This window comes from Nicotiana tabacum, chromosome 1 (genome assembly GCF_000715075.1).
Source record: "Nicotiana tabacum cultivar K326 chromosome 1, ASM71507v2, whole genome shotgun sequence".
Classification (NCBI taxonomy): domain Eukaryota; kingdom Viridiplantae; phylum Streptophyta; class Magnoliopsida; order Solanales; family Solanaceae; genus Nicotiana; species Nicotiana tabacum.
The window spans coordinates 191,107,725-191,121,457 of NC_134080.1; the positions used below are offsets into that span (position 1 = coordinate 191,107,725).

Here is a 13,733-nt window from a genome sequence, read left to right on the forward strand (position 1 = left end):
AAAATATTGGTTGTGTCCGAGGAAGTAGGCAAAATTGACCGAACCTCATAAATTATGATGTTCCTTTTATTGTTATTTTATTGTCTTATTTATTATTTGGTATAATAATTATGACTCATTCACGCTATTTACGTTTGAGTTCCGCTGCGGTCCCAGCTTTCCAATTTAGTGCAAAGGGGTGATGAGGTGCAACATGAGAATACACATTAGTCCACCACGTCGCTTTTAGCTGAAGTCTACATTAATATTCTTTTATACCCTTCCCTTCCTTCTGTCGTGTTATTACCTTGGCTTCATTCTCAGCAACTTTTTTTCCTTTCTTATTAAAAGTTAGTTGGGAATTGGGATAAACACTCAATTGTCACATTTTTCTTTATACCATTATTATTACAACATCATCATCTTCCTTCATTAATATTTTAGTATTAGTATATTATTGTTTTTTCAAAACATATTGACACTTTTTGAGAGACCAAAATATCATGAAGGCTGCGATTAGCAACAACGTTAATTACAAGAAGCAATTCTCTGTGGTTTTTATAAAGTTTGCTGTCTGTTTTCTGTTGATGGGTTTTGCTTATCGTTTATTCTTGTCCAGCTTTGTACAATTTTCCACTGTTGAGGTTTCTGATACAGCTTTTGTTTCCAACAAGACATCCAGTGATCTTACAATGGACAGAAGTACTTCACAAAATGGTTAGTTCAATCTTACCACTGTTATAAAATTTTGATTCTTGAAATATCCTTCTTCATTTTTCTCCTTAATTTTTTCTTTATATTTGGATTTGTTGCAAAAATGACGTGGGTGGGTTTATTTCATTTCTTTAGAGAAACTTGGTGCTTGATTTTCTGTTTGTTGGAGTTGAAAGAACAAGTCTTTCATCAAATCTGCTGTTTTGTGAGAAAAGCCCTTAAGAAAAGGGAAAAAAGGAATATTTATAGTAAAAGATGGATTACTGGGATAACCAACTGAACTTTTTCAGTTAATATTTCCTCTTTTTTTATTTAATTTTTAGCCACTCCCTTGGTCGGGTGAAAGTAAATTACTTGCTTGAACTCAATGCTTACATCTACCCAAGAAAATTTACCCCAACAGTTATAAATTAAAGTGAGCATAATTATCTATTAACCACAGTTAGGTGGTAAACGTATGCATGAAAGACACATTTCTAGCTATAGCGGAGCCAGGATTTTGATTAAGGGGAGTCAAAATTTTAAAGAAATAAATACGCGAATAAGTCAAGGAGGTTCAATACATGTATAAACGTAAAACAATAATTTTTACCTATCTGAACACCGTAAATTTTGGCGAAGGGTTGTCAACTGACACCCCTTGGAGCTATGTGGCGAAATTTCTTACATTCATCAGTTTGGTATAAATATTCCCATAAACAACGGTTACGACTAAGTTTCTTTATTTTTTGATCCAGCAGATTCTGGTTCTTGCAATTTTGAGAATAAGTACTTGATTATCATTTCTGACATAGTATGTGAATGCTAGTATAGTGAAACTTAGCATTTGGTACACATGAAGAAGGGAAGATTAGAATGAAAATCAAGATTGAATTGTGAGTTCGGTGAACGATTAAGTGGTGCTTGAGTTTGTTATTGATGGGATTTATGGATCCTTCACAAACTACGTTTTCATTTTGGGTTTTAAGATATATTCACAGACAGTGTATAAAATTAGTAATTCAATCAATTATAGCAGGTTGTTACAATATTTTACAAGTTAACGCTCCGAAGAGTTATTGACCTGATGATAGTCCACATTTTTGCAGGAAAATGCGATTTATTTAAAGGAGATTGGGTTCAAGATCCAACAGGTCCATTTTACACTAATCACACTTGTTATTCAATTGAAGCTCACCAAAATTGTATGAGAAATGGGAGGCCTGATACTGGCTATCTTTACAGGAGATGGAAACCCAAAGATTGTGAGATACCTAAATTCAATCCCAAGAAGTTCGTTCATATGATGCGGGGCAAATCGTTAGCCTTCGTTGGTGATTCAATTATGCGCAATCATGTACAGTCATTGCTTTGCATTCTCTCTCAGGTACATTCAATCTTGAACAGACAAGATTATCAGAGTAATACTTGAATTAGCTGCTATAAATTTACTTATGCGTTATTTGTTTGTTTATTTAGGCTAATTCTTAGTTTGGGGTGAGGCTGTAGTCAGAGGCAGATATAAGATCTAAACTTTATGGGTTCAGTCTTTAAGATTCTTAGCATTAAACTAGTTTGCTTTTAAAATTATGGATTCATAACGTAATACGTATTTGTTAAAATTTTAGAGGATTTTTACTATATATTCAAGCTTTGTGTCAAAAATACTGGTTTCAGATGAACCCATAGTTTATGAACTCCATCCGCCACTGGCTATCAGGGTTCTAGATTGCGTTTGTAAGGTTGTGGGCTTGACAGTAAGGGAAAGCTAAAACAGAGGGCAAAGAGGTTCTTGACCTATTAATTCCACTAGTTGATGAGAGTGCAAAGAATTTACCTAGCGAAAACATCGCTAGTAAATGTAAAAAAGCAAACCAGACTAGATGAACAAAATTTCAAATAAACAATGCAAAAAAACTCATTTGGCTGATCTCTAACTAGGTGAGAAGGAAAACTAACTCTTTAATGAAGGAAAATAGTACTAATTAGACTTTTAGTGACTAACTGACAACGTCGGTATAGGAAAAGAATGTGAGATATGAGATAGAAGTAGGGCAGTGCTAATTCTGCATCAACAGCTATTTTGGCTCCTTTCTTCAGAGAACATCAAATCGACCATTTTCATTTGCTTCGAGACAAACAAATCCCTCAAGAGGCTCAAAAGCTCACTATTGTATGAAGAAAGATTCCAGTGAAAAGGCATCTTCTGCTGTTTATACTAAGTTAAAGGTTAGATCTGCATAAGACATGGCTTTGATTGGAGTTAGCCCGACAAATGGACGAAAAAAATGTCATTCTTCAATGATGGTCAAGTCCAAAACTTGCTTGCTGGTGAAACTCATCATGACTTAGATGTTTTCTTTCAACTACTTATTAACATCAAAAATTGCTCTTATATGGTCAATATAGATCTCAATAAAAGTTGTTTCTCATTGTTAGGTTTATTCGATAAAATTTGTTGGACAGTCTTGTTTTATAAGCTGGTGTTGTATCTCTCAGCTCATAATATTGGGCCTTGCTTTGGAGATGGCTTACCTTCTCATATTGGCTCTCACTGCTTTAAAAAGTAATGTCACTCTCAGCTACACCAATATTGTCACTGAATACAGCTGGTAAAGTTTTTCCAGTTGAAACATTTCATTTCAAGTTGTATAATCAGTTCAAACTTATTGTCATGCCAAACTACTCCAACCATTCTAGTACAGCTCTAATTTTCATGTTCCATCACTTGTGGGGTGATGATGTCCTTTGACTAGGAAAAATGAGTAAGAAAGGGCAGCCCGGTGCACAAGGCATCTCGCGTTCATGCAGGGTCCGGGGAAGGCTGCACTCCATGTGATGTAAACAACATACCCTAATGCATGCATTAGTGGCTGCTTCCACGTCTCGAACCCGTGACTTAAAGGTCACATGGAGACAACTTTACCATTGCTCCAAGGCTCCTCTCAACCAAGAAAATTGAGTATTTTGGGTAGTGCTAATTCTGCATCTTTTTGAAAATGAGTATTTTTGCGACTCTGTTACTCACAGAAGCACTGTTGAGTATTTTTGGAAGTGGCTCTTCACTACATTTATTGTTTGCTTGCCTATCGTTCTGGCATATTCATTACTAGCTGGAATGCGTCAAGTTCTAGTTATGTTATATTGGGTCGTCTAGTACGTCAAAGAATTCAGTATCTGGATTCATGTTTACATTTCGTGCAGGAGGAACAAGGTGATGAGGTCTACCATGACAAGCAATACAAAAGCAGAAGATGGTATTTTCCCATTCATGACTTAACTCTTTCAGTAGTTTGGTCACCTTTTCTTGTAAAAGCCAGTATTTTCGAAGATAACAATGGAGTTTCAACCGATACAGCCCAGCTTCACCTTGACAAACTCGATGATGTTTGGACTCGACAATTTGACAATTTCGATTATGTAGTTATTGCTGGAGGGAAATGGTACCTGAAATCTGCAATTTACTACGAGAACAACAAGATTGTTGGCTGCCACAACTGTCCTGGTAAGAACATAACAGAAGTTGGATTCGAGTATGCATATCGCAAAGCACTGAATTCGACTCTGAAATACATCACAAGATCGAAGCACAAGGCGTATACTTTCTTTAGAACCGCAACACCGGATCACTTTGAGAACGGTGAATGGAACACCGGAGGTTATTGTAATAGAACAGATCCTTTCAAAGAAGGCGAGATTGACATTAGAGACATCGATGAGGTAATGCGTAAAATTGAGTTGGAAGAATTTGAGAGAGCTTTGAGAATAGGTTCTGAAGTTGGGTTGAGAATAAGGTTGTTTGACACCACTTTCCTTTCGTTGCTTCGGCCAGACGGTCACCCAGGAGTCTACAGGCAATTCCAGCCATTTGCAGGAGACAGTAGACACTCAAAAATTCAAAATGATTGTCTACATTGGTGCTTGCCTGGTCCAATAGATTCTTGGAATGATTTAATGATGGAAATTTTGGTCAGCAGTTGAAATGGGAATTGCATCATTCTTTTCTTTCCTCAGAGAACTGTTTTCATCTGCAATATTTTTACAAGCACAGGAAAAAGAATCTGAGATTGCGTTTAATCATTTTTGCTGCAGGCAAATATTGACGGCCACATTGCTGCACATAAATCAGAGTCTGGCACGATATTCCATTTCGTCATGTATAATATCCCCCTTCTCTTTGAGATTCATTGAAATAAATTGTAAAGTACGAGATTCCCTGTTATTTCTGCGTTTTTGATAACATACAGGCCATCATTTATCAATTTTCAAACATTTTGGCCTGTTCGTATGTTAAAAACTCAATTTTCAGAAGACCAGAATACCAGCAACGATGTCTTTACGCACTTGCTGCAACTATTCATCGCCTTAGCAGTTAGCTTCCCTCACTCAGATCTCTACCCTCGTTGACAGTATAAAGGCATTTCCACACTTAAAACATAACTCTGGAATTCGAGCCCTGAGAATGGGGTCCTCTTTGATAGGATACGCTAAATCCCCCACATAGTGGGCTTTCTATGGCGCGAATCTAGATCATTCGGATCAGGGTTCCGAACACTAGATGGTTAAACCAAAAAAAAAAAGGAAGAAAAAAACAGAGATGCCTAATTTTGGACTGCAACAGATATCCACTTCGTTCTTCTATAGTTCTTGTAAAGTTTCTATTGAAAGTTAAATACCGATTATGAAACTTGAACAATATCAACTTTATCTGGCCATATTCTAGGTTCTTTCAGATCCCTGACCTGAAAGCATCATAAAAACAGAGAAAATGTTCAATCACATCCTAATTTTATCTGGGCATATATGTAGACCTTCTCATATTCTATCCATAACCTGAATAATGCATCAAAATACTGGTGAAGTAGCGCCAACTTTTTGTTTGGGGCATTGATAAACTTAAACGAGTACACCAAAAGCGAGCAAAACATCAAATGCAGAACTTCACTTTTGCTAGCAGTTTTTGTTTTATTGGACTGAAATGTTATGACTGAGCAGAAACTTATGCAAGTTACAGATGATGAATCCAACAAGAGGAAACCTCAAACCAACAAATATGACACAGATCACTCTACTTGGTTGAAGCTGCTTTTTCTTGCTTCTTTGGATTTGGCTCAAGGAATGGGTCCTGCAAGTTAAATTTTGAATAAGATATAGCAGATAGAGAGAAGGATATCAAAATAACTAAACTACCTTTAAGACATAGGTATGCAGCAAGCCAACCATCAGATATGCATAGTTGCTCTCGAAAACTTATCAGCACCCAATAAAAAAATAGTTGAAGCAAAAGAAAGCACTGTAGACATGTATATAAATAAACATATATATCAATCAATCTACTATACTTCAATTCAGATTAGTTGAGGTTGGTTAAAAAGCTTTTTATTTATTTATTTGATAACCGAGAAATCCCTGTAGATTAGTGACGCACGGTTCGAAAATCGATAGATAATGTGCTCGCCCCACTACCCTTCTCCACTTAAATACGAGTCGTTCGTCTGTGACAGGGTTCGCGCCATGCCGTGCACTTAACCTACACATCGTGTGTTGTGTTCTTAACGCTGTACCAAACTCCTGGGGGCAAGGTAGGTTACATAAATCTTACGATCTATTCAGGTTCATTTTGTTCCAGTACTAGATAATATGTGTGTACATATACATATATAGTGCGTGCGCGCACACATACATACCTCCTTCTAGCTTAAGAAGCCTTACCACCCCCCCCCCAATGGGCTAAAAAAAGATGAGTGGGACTTGGTCAGCAATATAAGATAATGTGTCTGTATATACATACATAGCATGCACGCGCGTGTGCCCACACACATATGCCTCCTTATAGCTTAAAAGAGCCGTAACCCCATCCCCCCCACCACCACCACCACCACCACCCACCCGGAGAAAGAAAAAAATCTTCACCTTCATTGGACTTCCAGCAGATTCAAGACAAATAAATTCCATGAGAATGGAGAAGCAGCAATATTTCATGAAAAAGGAGAGACATGATAACAAAGCCCTGCCCAAGAGTTAATTTTATATTTTTCTATTCTATGGCAGGTCTGGCTCTTTAAGACTAGGAGCCAGATTGTGAAGATATCTAGTTCATAAGCTAAAAAGAAAAATGAAGCTCAAAAGTTGGCAGCAAGTTTACAAACTCAAGTCGACTCAGAGCTTTCAGAAACAAATGAAAGAATGTAAAGCAAAGAGAGCAAGAAAAGGAGGCCAACATGAAGAAAGAGTGGTGTAAACTATAGCGATCACAACAAGGAAACGAAAGAGAAAGGAGAAGTGAAACTGAAATGAAGAAGGATAAACACACTCAGCATGGAGAACAGTAGAGCTATATATAGGGACTCAACATGCGAGAGAAGTATGAACTGCTGAAATCATGTACTTAACTTGGCAGAGGGGTCAAATTGTAAGTAAGAAAACTAACGTTACTTCAGAAATAACAACCTAACTTCTTTACTAAGTGAGCTCGTTTTCCTTTTTTCCAGAGCAGTTATTAAAAGCCATGAGACGAAATGATGCAAATCAAAGGGTCACAGTTTCATAGACAAAACCATGCTCTTCACATAAATGTGCCCTTCGAAGAACGGCGGACAAAGTGATTCCACTGAGAAACGGTCAATTCTTTGAATTTCCACTTTGAGAAGTTGGATATATATCACCATTATTCTAAATTGAATTTTGAAATTAGTTAATTGAATTGATATTTGATTGTCAAAGTACTAAATTTGCACTTCACTTTACGTCTCGCTTTTCAGTTCAAGCCCCATGAACTTTCTTTGCACCTTCCACCTTTACACTGTCCAGAGAAAAATCAAATTGCCATCATCTTAGATTGAGGCAGACCCTATAATCCATTTGATCAGTTCATATTACCTCTCTATTCCCCCCCCCCCCCCCCAAATCTTTCTCAATTATAGGCTTATAGCAGAATAGAATAAAATTAAAATAACTGAAAATCAATCAATATTTTGCACTTACGCAACTGGGAAAATCGTAATCAATCTCCAAAATAGGAGTCAAATCAGATTATTGAATCAAGTGAAACACTTCCATATGATGGGGAAAGAAACAATGCATCATTCAAACTATACATCAACTAGGCATCCTATATAACTATTCTGCTCTATTCGGTCCATTTAATTCCTATAATGGTAAATAATTTGCTTCAAAAAAAAATAAATTGAGAAGGAAAGGAGAAAAAAGGGCATACATTTTGGACGAAGAGAAGATTGGCAACGACGATTGTACCGACGATAGCGCCCAGCATAGCAGGCGGCCCAGTTAACAAACTCCATTTTCTGTAAATCATCTTCGATTCTTCTGCTTTTTCCTTTTCTTCGTCGCTCCGAATGTCTGTCTCGAAAATCGTAATCGAGAAGAGAGCATTTTAAGAACTACGGGATGTTGCTGGACTTGCCAGGCCCAATACTTTGATCCAGCAAAAGCAGGCCAGGCCCAGTGCATGCATTTGCTAAGGAATTTGGAAGAAAATTTTTCATAAAGCACTATATTTTAGAGCCTAATAACTATAGTTTACCTAATTACTATTTGTAGCTACTGTTCAATTATTACTAGTTTGTATCACTTGTATTCACACGCGCAACGAATACAATCGTTTTGTATTCGTTCGTGCAATTGTATTCATTTGCCCAATGAATATGACATGTGTTAACTGTAACCAAGGAAAAATATAAGGATGTATAGTAAGGATACAACTTGTGTCGACTGTATACATAGGTGTATACAAAGGATATATCGACTTTATTTGTTCGAATGCAAGTAAGGCGAAATACAAAAATATAGAAAAATATAATGCTCTTGTTGAAAGTCGAAGTCAAGGCCTCCACTAACTAAGCGCGCCCGCTAACCAAATGAGCTACAAAAGTTTGTTCCTCTCTTGTTTCAATTCAAAATAATTTTTCTCGTGTTTTATAGATTTGTTATAAAATTCAAATATAGCTATGAATGATAAATTTGTTGAAAGTATAGCTATGAATGATAAATAGAGTATAAATGTTTGTTGTATCGCATAATTTTCCCATGGAAATACCAATTACAAGTTAGGGCCAAGAGAAACCCTTAAGGCTCATCTGGTTGATCAAGAGGTTATGCAGTGATCATAAAGAAGAAACTAGTCCATGCAGTGTCACGATCCAAAACCAACCCGGTCATAGTGAAGCCTAACGTGGTACTAGGCAAGCCAACACATTACCAAAAAAGCAATCAATATTTTCATTCTTAAGATAAAATTCAAAGCTATTTAACAATAAACCTTCATAAAGTGTTTAAATCAAAACAATAGTGCGGAAAGAAAGCTCGACATCGGAGTGTCACTAGTCATGAGCATCTATCAAGGACTGTCTGAATCTCGATATTATCCTTCCAGCATGTTGAAATCGAATCCGATAGTATTCATCCTAGGTCCAATGACTCATCTCATCCAACCCAACTACTTTAATGACATGACACATCAACACCATCTAAAGCCATAACCCGTGCAATCCGTACACCAGTAAGCAACAATCCAATTGTACTCAAATCATGAAAACTAACTCAAATGAGAGAGCTGTATCGCAAGCTCACCGGTACCACCACAACACGATGTTAAGAACTTATCACATATCGTAGAACCAAAATACACGAATCTAACCCGAAGGATCATACTTCCATATAACTTCGCTTCAATGCGCGACCTTATCCAAACACCCGCCCACATGAAACACCTCAAGTCACCATGCTCAAAATCAACAACCACTCGCAATTTGATGTCTAGTACCAAAAGTGAATCACCATAACCACGGAGAAGCAAATGACGCAATGCCATACCAGCCCAAAAGGACATATCCAATGCACAGTCAATCATGCAACAGCCAAATACCCGTCTCACTCAAATTCCGCTATAAAGCCCAAATAGAACCATATGCTTTGTGCATAAAATCAACGAATCACAATCCCGCATAGCTTACAAGAGTAACTCACAACAAATCTCGGCACACGAATAAGCTTATCAACAACCGAATGACACCTTCCTCAACAATAGTTGTTCGAAGTCAACAAATCCTACACGGTGCAGAACACGCATCCATATTGGCCTACTAATGAATCCAAATCAACTTTTGTCACCCACAATAGATAATTAACACTCCGAAAGTTCACAATGACTGAATCACAACACATACTAACCTCTAGCCAACCTTGGCTACATTTTTACAGTTCACAACCACAAAACAATCTACTCACAAGAAATCTCAGTCTCCAAATCCATAGAACACACGAATCACCATTTTTGATCTCGACTTCACTGCCTGAATGTTCACACTTCGCCAGTTACACGGTCATCCCACGAGGAATACTTTTAAAATTCTTCTGTGCCACAAGACAAAATTTGAACTCCAGCAATCGATCAAACAAGAGAGTGCCGCAATACCAATGAAGTATCCATAACTCAAACGCGTCGCCCCTTTCTGAATGTATACTCTCATCCCACCATACTAATTAGTAATATCATTTACCTAGTCATTTAAACTATCCATGCTGCATAAGAAATTATGACCTTCCTTTCAGAACTGAACCGTGACACATGCAAATCTCAATCCTATAGAACATACCGCACATACTATGCCATCCTATGTTAAATGTGAGAACTTCATAATCCACTCCGAGCCACAAGCAACTAGGCACACAACTAGCCAAGACCATTCCATTTGATCCCATATAGGTGAAAATTACTACACCTCACATGCTCCTCACACCACTAGGAAATATACATCTCGAACCGCGGTAGACATCATCAAGAATTCTGCGAATCCCATTTGCACAAAGCCAGACTGTTAGGACTGAGTCCTTCTAACTCAACCAAGTTGCGCAGCTCACCAAAAACCTAAGAGTCTTGCCACAAAACACTTGTAGGAACTCATTACCTCATAAGCACCCAAAGAACCAATCATATCCCTTACCATACCGATCTTCCCTAATACCAAATTGTTCTATTTATCCAAGTTCCTTTTGAATTACCTTCAAATTGATACTTCTCCTCGCCATGATACCACAATCCTCAACCTAGACTCACCACACGAAACTCAAGCCTAAAACCACACCGCCCTAAGGCTCATAAGCCATTGAATACTCTCGTAAATATCCCCAAAATACCATATTCAAAATACTTACCCTGAAAAGACTTTCTGCGAACCTAAAGCAATGACCTTCACCTTCATGATACTGATATGTAGAATCCATGCAGATATAAAAATGCCACAAGTCTTGACACCCTCCAATGTAAACCTCAGTTTCTAACCAAATACATATTCTAAAGATCCCCAATTGTTACATATAAATCTTGAATCCATTAGAACCATTCTCGGGAATCATCCACTCTACTCAAATCTCAATTAGACTGATCAAATGATCCAAACGATATGTGCTCTATTAGCACTCCAATACCCTAGGAAGCAACCCCACCTTAATGCAACCAAATAAATTCATGCTCCATGCACATTACATTTTTCACCAATAGCAACTCAAGTCATTCCGTGATTGTCATACACCCATAAAGAATAACACAACCCTTATTCAAAAATTTTCCTTTACTCGAGTCATCCTCGATCTCAACCCTTGTAAGTCACAACGATTCACCAGTGTACCTCAAACTGAAACCAATACAACACATAACCGTGCAATCAACTGATCAATAGCGGACTCTCCCACTTGGCTCAGAGCCATAGATCAAAACACTCAATAACTCGCGATGCCCATACTCTAGTACTGTCATAATGACATGGTAAGATTCAGCTAAATCCTTCATAAGATCATGCAACACAACCCATCTAATACCTCAAATCATTTGCAAATCTCGCATTCACCCTCGTAACAGTGAGGCTGGAGGGTACTTCATCTCCCGGGGCTCCAACACGTGTTGGGGAAGCTGAAACTAGGGGTACTGGAGACTCACTGCGTGCATCTAAGGAAAATCTATCCCTCTGACCTGGTGGGGAATGACTGGTACCTTCCCCCGGATCCATACCTATCTCTCGATGTGCCATCTCCTGAGCGTAGGTAGCCTGTTAGATAAGAAACACAAAGCACGATTTAGATTTCATATGTTCTTATAACTTCGCTCTATAGCACGATTTCTTTTCCTAAATGCCTCATAGCCTCCTGATTATAAGTGTGGTGCACAACACACCCATAAGAAAGACTCTACTAGACACGACTTGTGGACTCCCTAGGATACGATCTGCTCTGATACCAAGTTTGTCACGCCCCAAACTAGGGGAGGCACGACTGGCACTCGATACTGTATTCGATCGAGTTAACCACTAAACATACTAGCTAACTAAACTGGGGGCCCAACAGATCGGGCAGCACAACATCTGAAATACTAAGCCTAGACCATTAAGGTCATGACCTGAAAAACAATAAGCCATATAAACAAAGGTAGACGAGCCAAAATAATAAAGTACTAGCTGGCCGACGAGGCCGCGATTGGAGACATACATGCCTACACACATATATATACATGCCAAGCCTATGGGTTGGAAACTGAAAGCTACGAAAAGAAACTCAGAATATTGTGTCCACAATAGCCTCTAAGAGTGTCATAAGCACTGTCGAGACAAGGCCTTGACTATACCCAAACTGTATAACAAAAGTAACCATTCTATGAAAGCTCTAGGAAGAGGTGGAGCTTACCAACTCACAGCTGAATCCCGAAATCCTAGCGGAGGGTCGATCAGAGTCCCTACCTTGACCTGCACGCACGAAACAAAAATGCAGTGTCCCCAGGAAACGGGACATCAGTATGAATAAAAATGTACTGGTATGTAAGGCAGACAGTAGAATCATACATAGCTGATGAAAAAAAAAGTAATGGAGATACCACCTGACACTGAAACTTTGATAGCCTTCATGGCTGACATCCGACTTCATAGTAATCAAATATGCATGGTATGCTCGTGTAATCGTATGTCGTGAATACATATATATTGATGCAAATGCATGACATACCCAACCAAATGCTAGAAATGGCGGTCTCTTCCGGTAGCTAACCGGTATCATATTGCCAACCTGTGGCCATCTGTACAATATATATAGTTTTTCGGGCAAATAGGCCCCTTACCTCCGATTATAGCTCGAAGTCAATGCATAATATACCATGTATGATATGAACTTTGAATGCACATAATAGGCCATAACAAGAACTTAGCCAATCTTGGCTCATAGGTACTCTTATCCTCATGATCTCATAATCACCTTCGTATCGCATACAATTGTCTCGTGGAACCTCATATGTTTTCTTCTCTTTTGAATAAGCTTGAAAACTTAACTCGACTTTTAGAAAGATAACTTAACTCTGAAGATGTTCATAAAAAGCTTAAGGTGCTTTACTTAGTCCTTATACCTGATTTCTTGATATTTAGTGAAAGGAAGTATTTCAAAAATCAAGCGTTTTAGTAGTTTAAACATAAAAATTATATTTGAGATTTTTGAAAATCGACGTGTCACTTTAGAGATTTCAAAATACACTTTAACAAGGAAAAACGACTGATCGCAAATACTAAATGCCTTTATTTTTTTTTGTCACACAACCCAAAGATGAATAAGAATTTATATATATAGACATATAGTAAAGAAAGCCGACAAAATGACATATATAGATGTCGAATTCCCTATTTAACCGAATGAGTGGAATATCAACCTAATAGCATCATGAAAATACTTCAGCTACAATCCCAATGCCTTTCACAGAAGGTCTTTCTAGCAATAGAATAGTAAAATATCACATTTGACGTCTTAGGAATATCCCAGAATTCGTGCTAAAAGAAAGGACGGAGCTTAGCCTTAACATACCTTTCCAACGAACGTATGAATGCCTGTAGTTCCTTTACAAATGTTTGTTCCTTAGATCCTAAGCTTTGCAAACACTATATATATGCAGCTTATACGCACATATAAATAGTTCATAATTGAGTTTAAATCGGCAGATTTGCCATATAACCCTAACTTGATGAAACGTCCGTAGAACTTTGTAAAAACGATCATAAAGTGTCCCAAGATGA

The 13,733-nt window shown here is 37.8% G+C and overlaps 1 protein-coding gene and 1 long non-coding RNA gene across 2 annotated transcripts; one reads left to right on the top strand and one right to left on the bottom strand.

Annotated features, from left to right (window-relative positions):
* Window positions 1–285: 285 nt before the first annotated feature.
* LOC107760955 (protein trichome birefringence-like 26) lies at window positions 286–5,015 on the top strand. The gene is made up of 3 exons (XM_075255583.1): window positions 286–696; window positions 1,782–2,059; window positions 3,877–5,015. The coding sequence occupies exons 1-3, from the start codon at window positions 483–485 to the stop codon at window positions 4,651–4,653; spliced, it is 1,269 nt and encodes a 422-aa protein (XP_075111684.1). The 5' UTR covers window positions 286–482; the 3' UTR covers window positions 4,654–5,015.
* A 264-nt stretch (window positions 5,016–5,279) lies between these two features.
* Window positions 5,280–8,248, bottom strand: LOC107760956 (uncharacterized). Its single transcript, XR_001642497.2, has 2 exons — window positions 7,889–8,248; window positions 5,280–5,797 (listed from the first exon to the last, which is right to left on the bottom strand). It is a non-coding gene; the product is annotated as an uncharacterized LOC107760956 (long non-coding RNA).
* Window positions 8,249–13,733: the final 5,485 nt, after the last annotated feature.

Coding starts and splice junctions, on each gene's coding strand:
- LOC107760955 (XM_075255583.1), top strand. CDS start 483: ATGAAGGCTGCGATTAGCAACAACGTTAATTACAAGAAGCAATTCTCT. Junction 697..1,781: donor CAGAAGTACTTCACAAAATG/GTTAGTTCAATC, acceptor ACATTTTTGCAG/GAAAATGCGATTTATTTAAA. Junction 2,060..3,876: donor TGCTTTGCATTCTCTCTCAG/GTACATTCAATC, acceptor CATTTCGTGCAG/GAGGAACAAGGTGATGAGGT.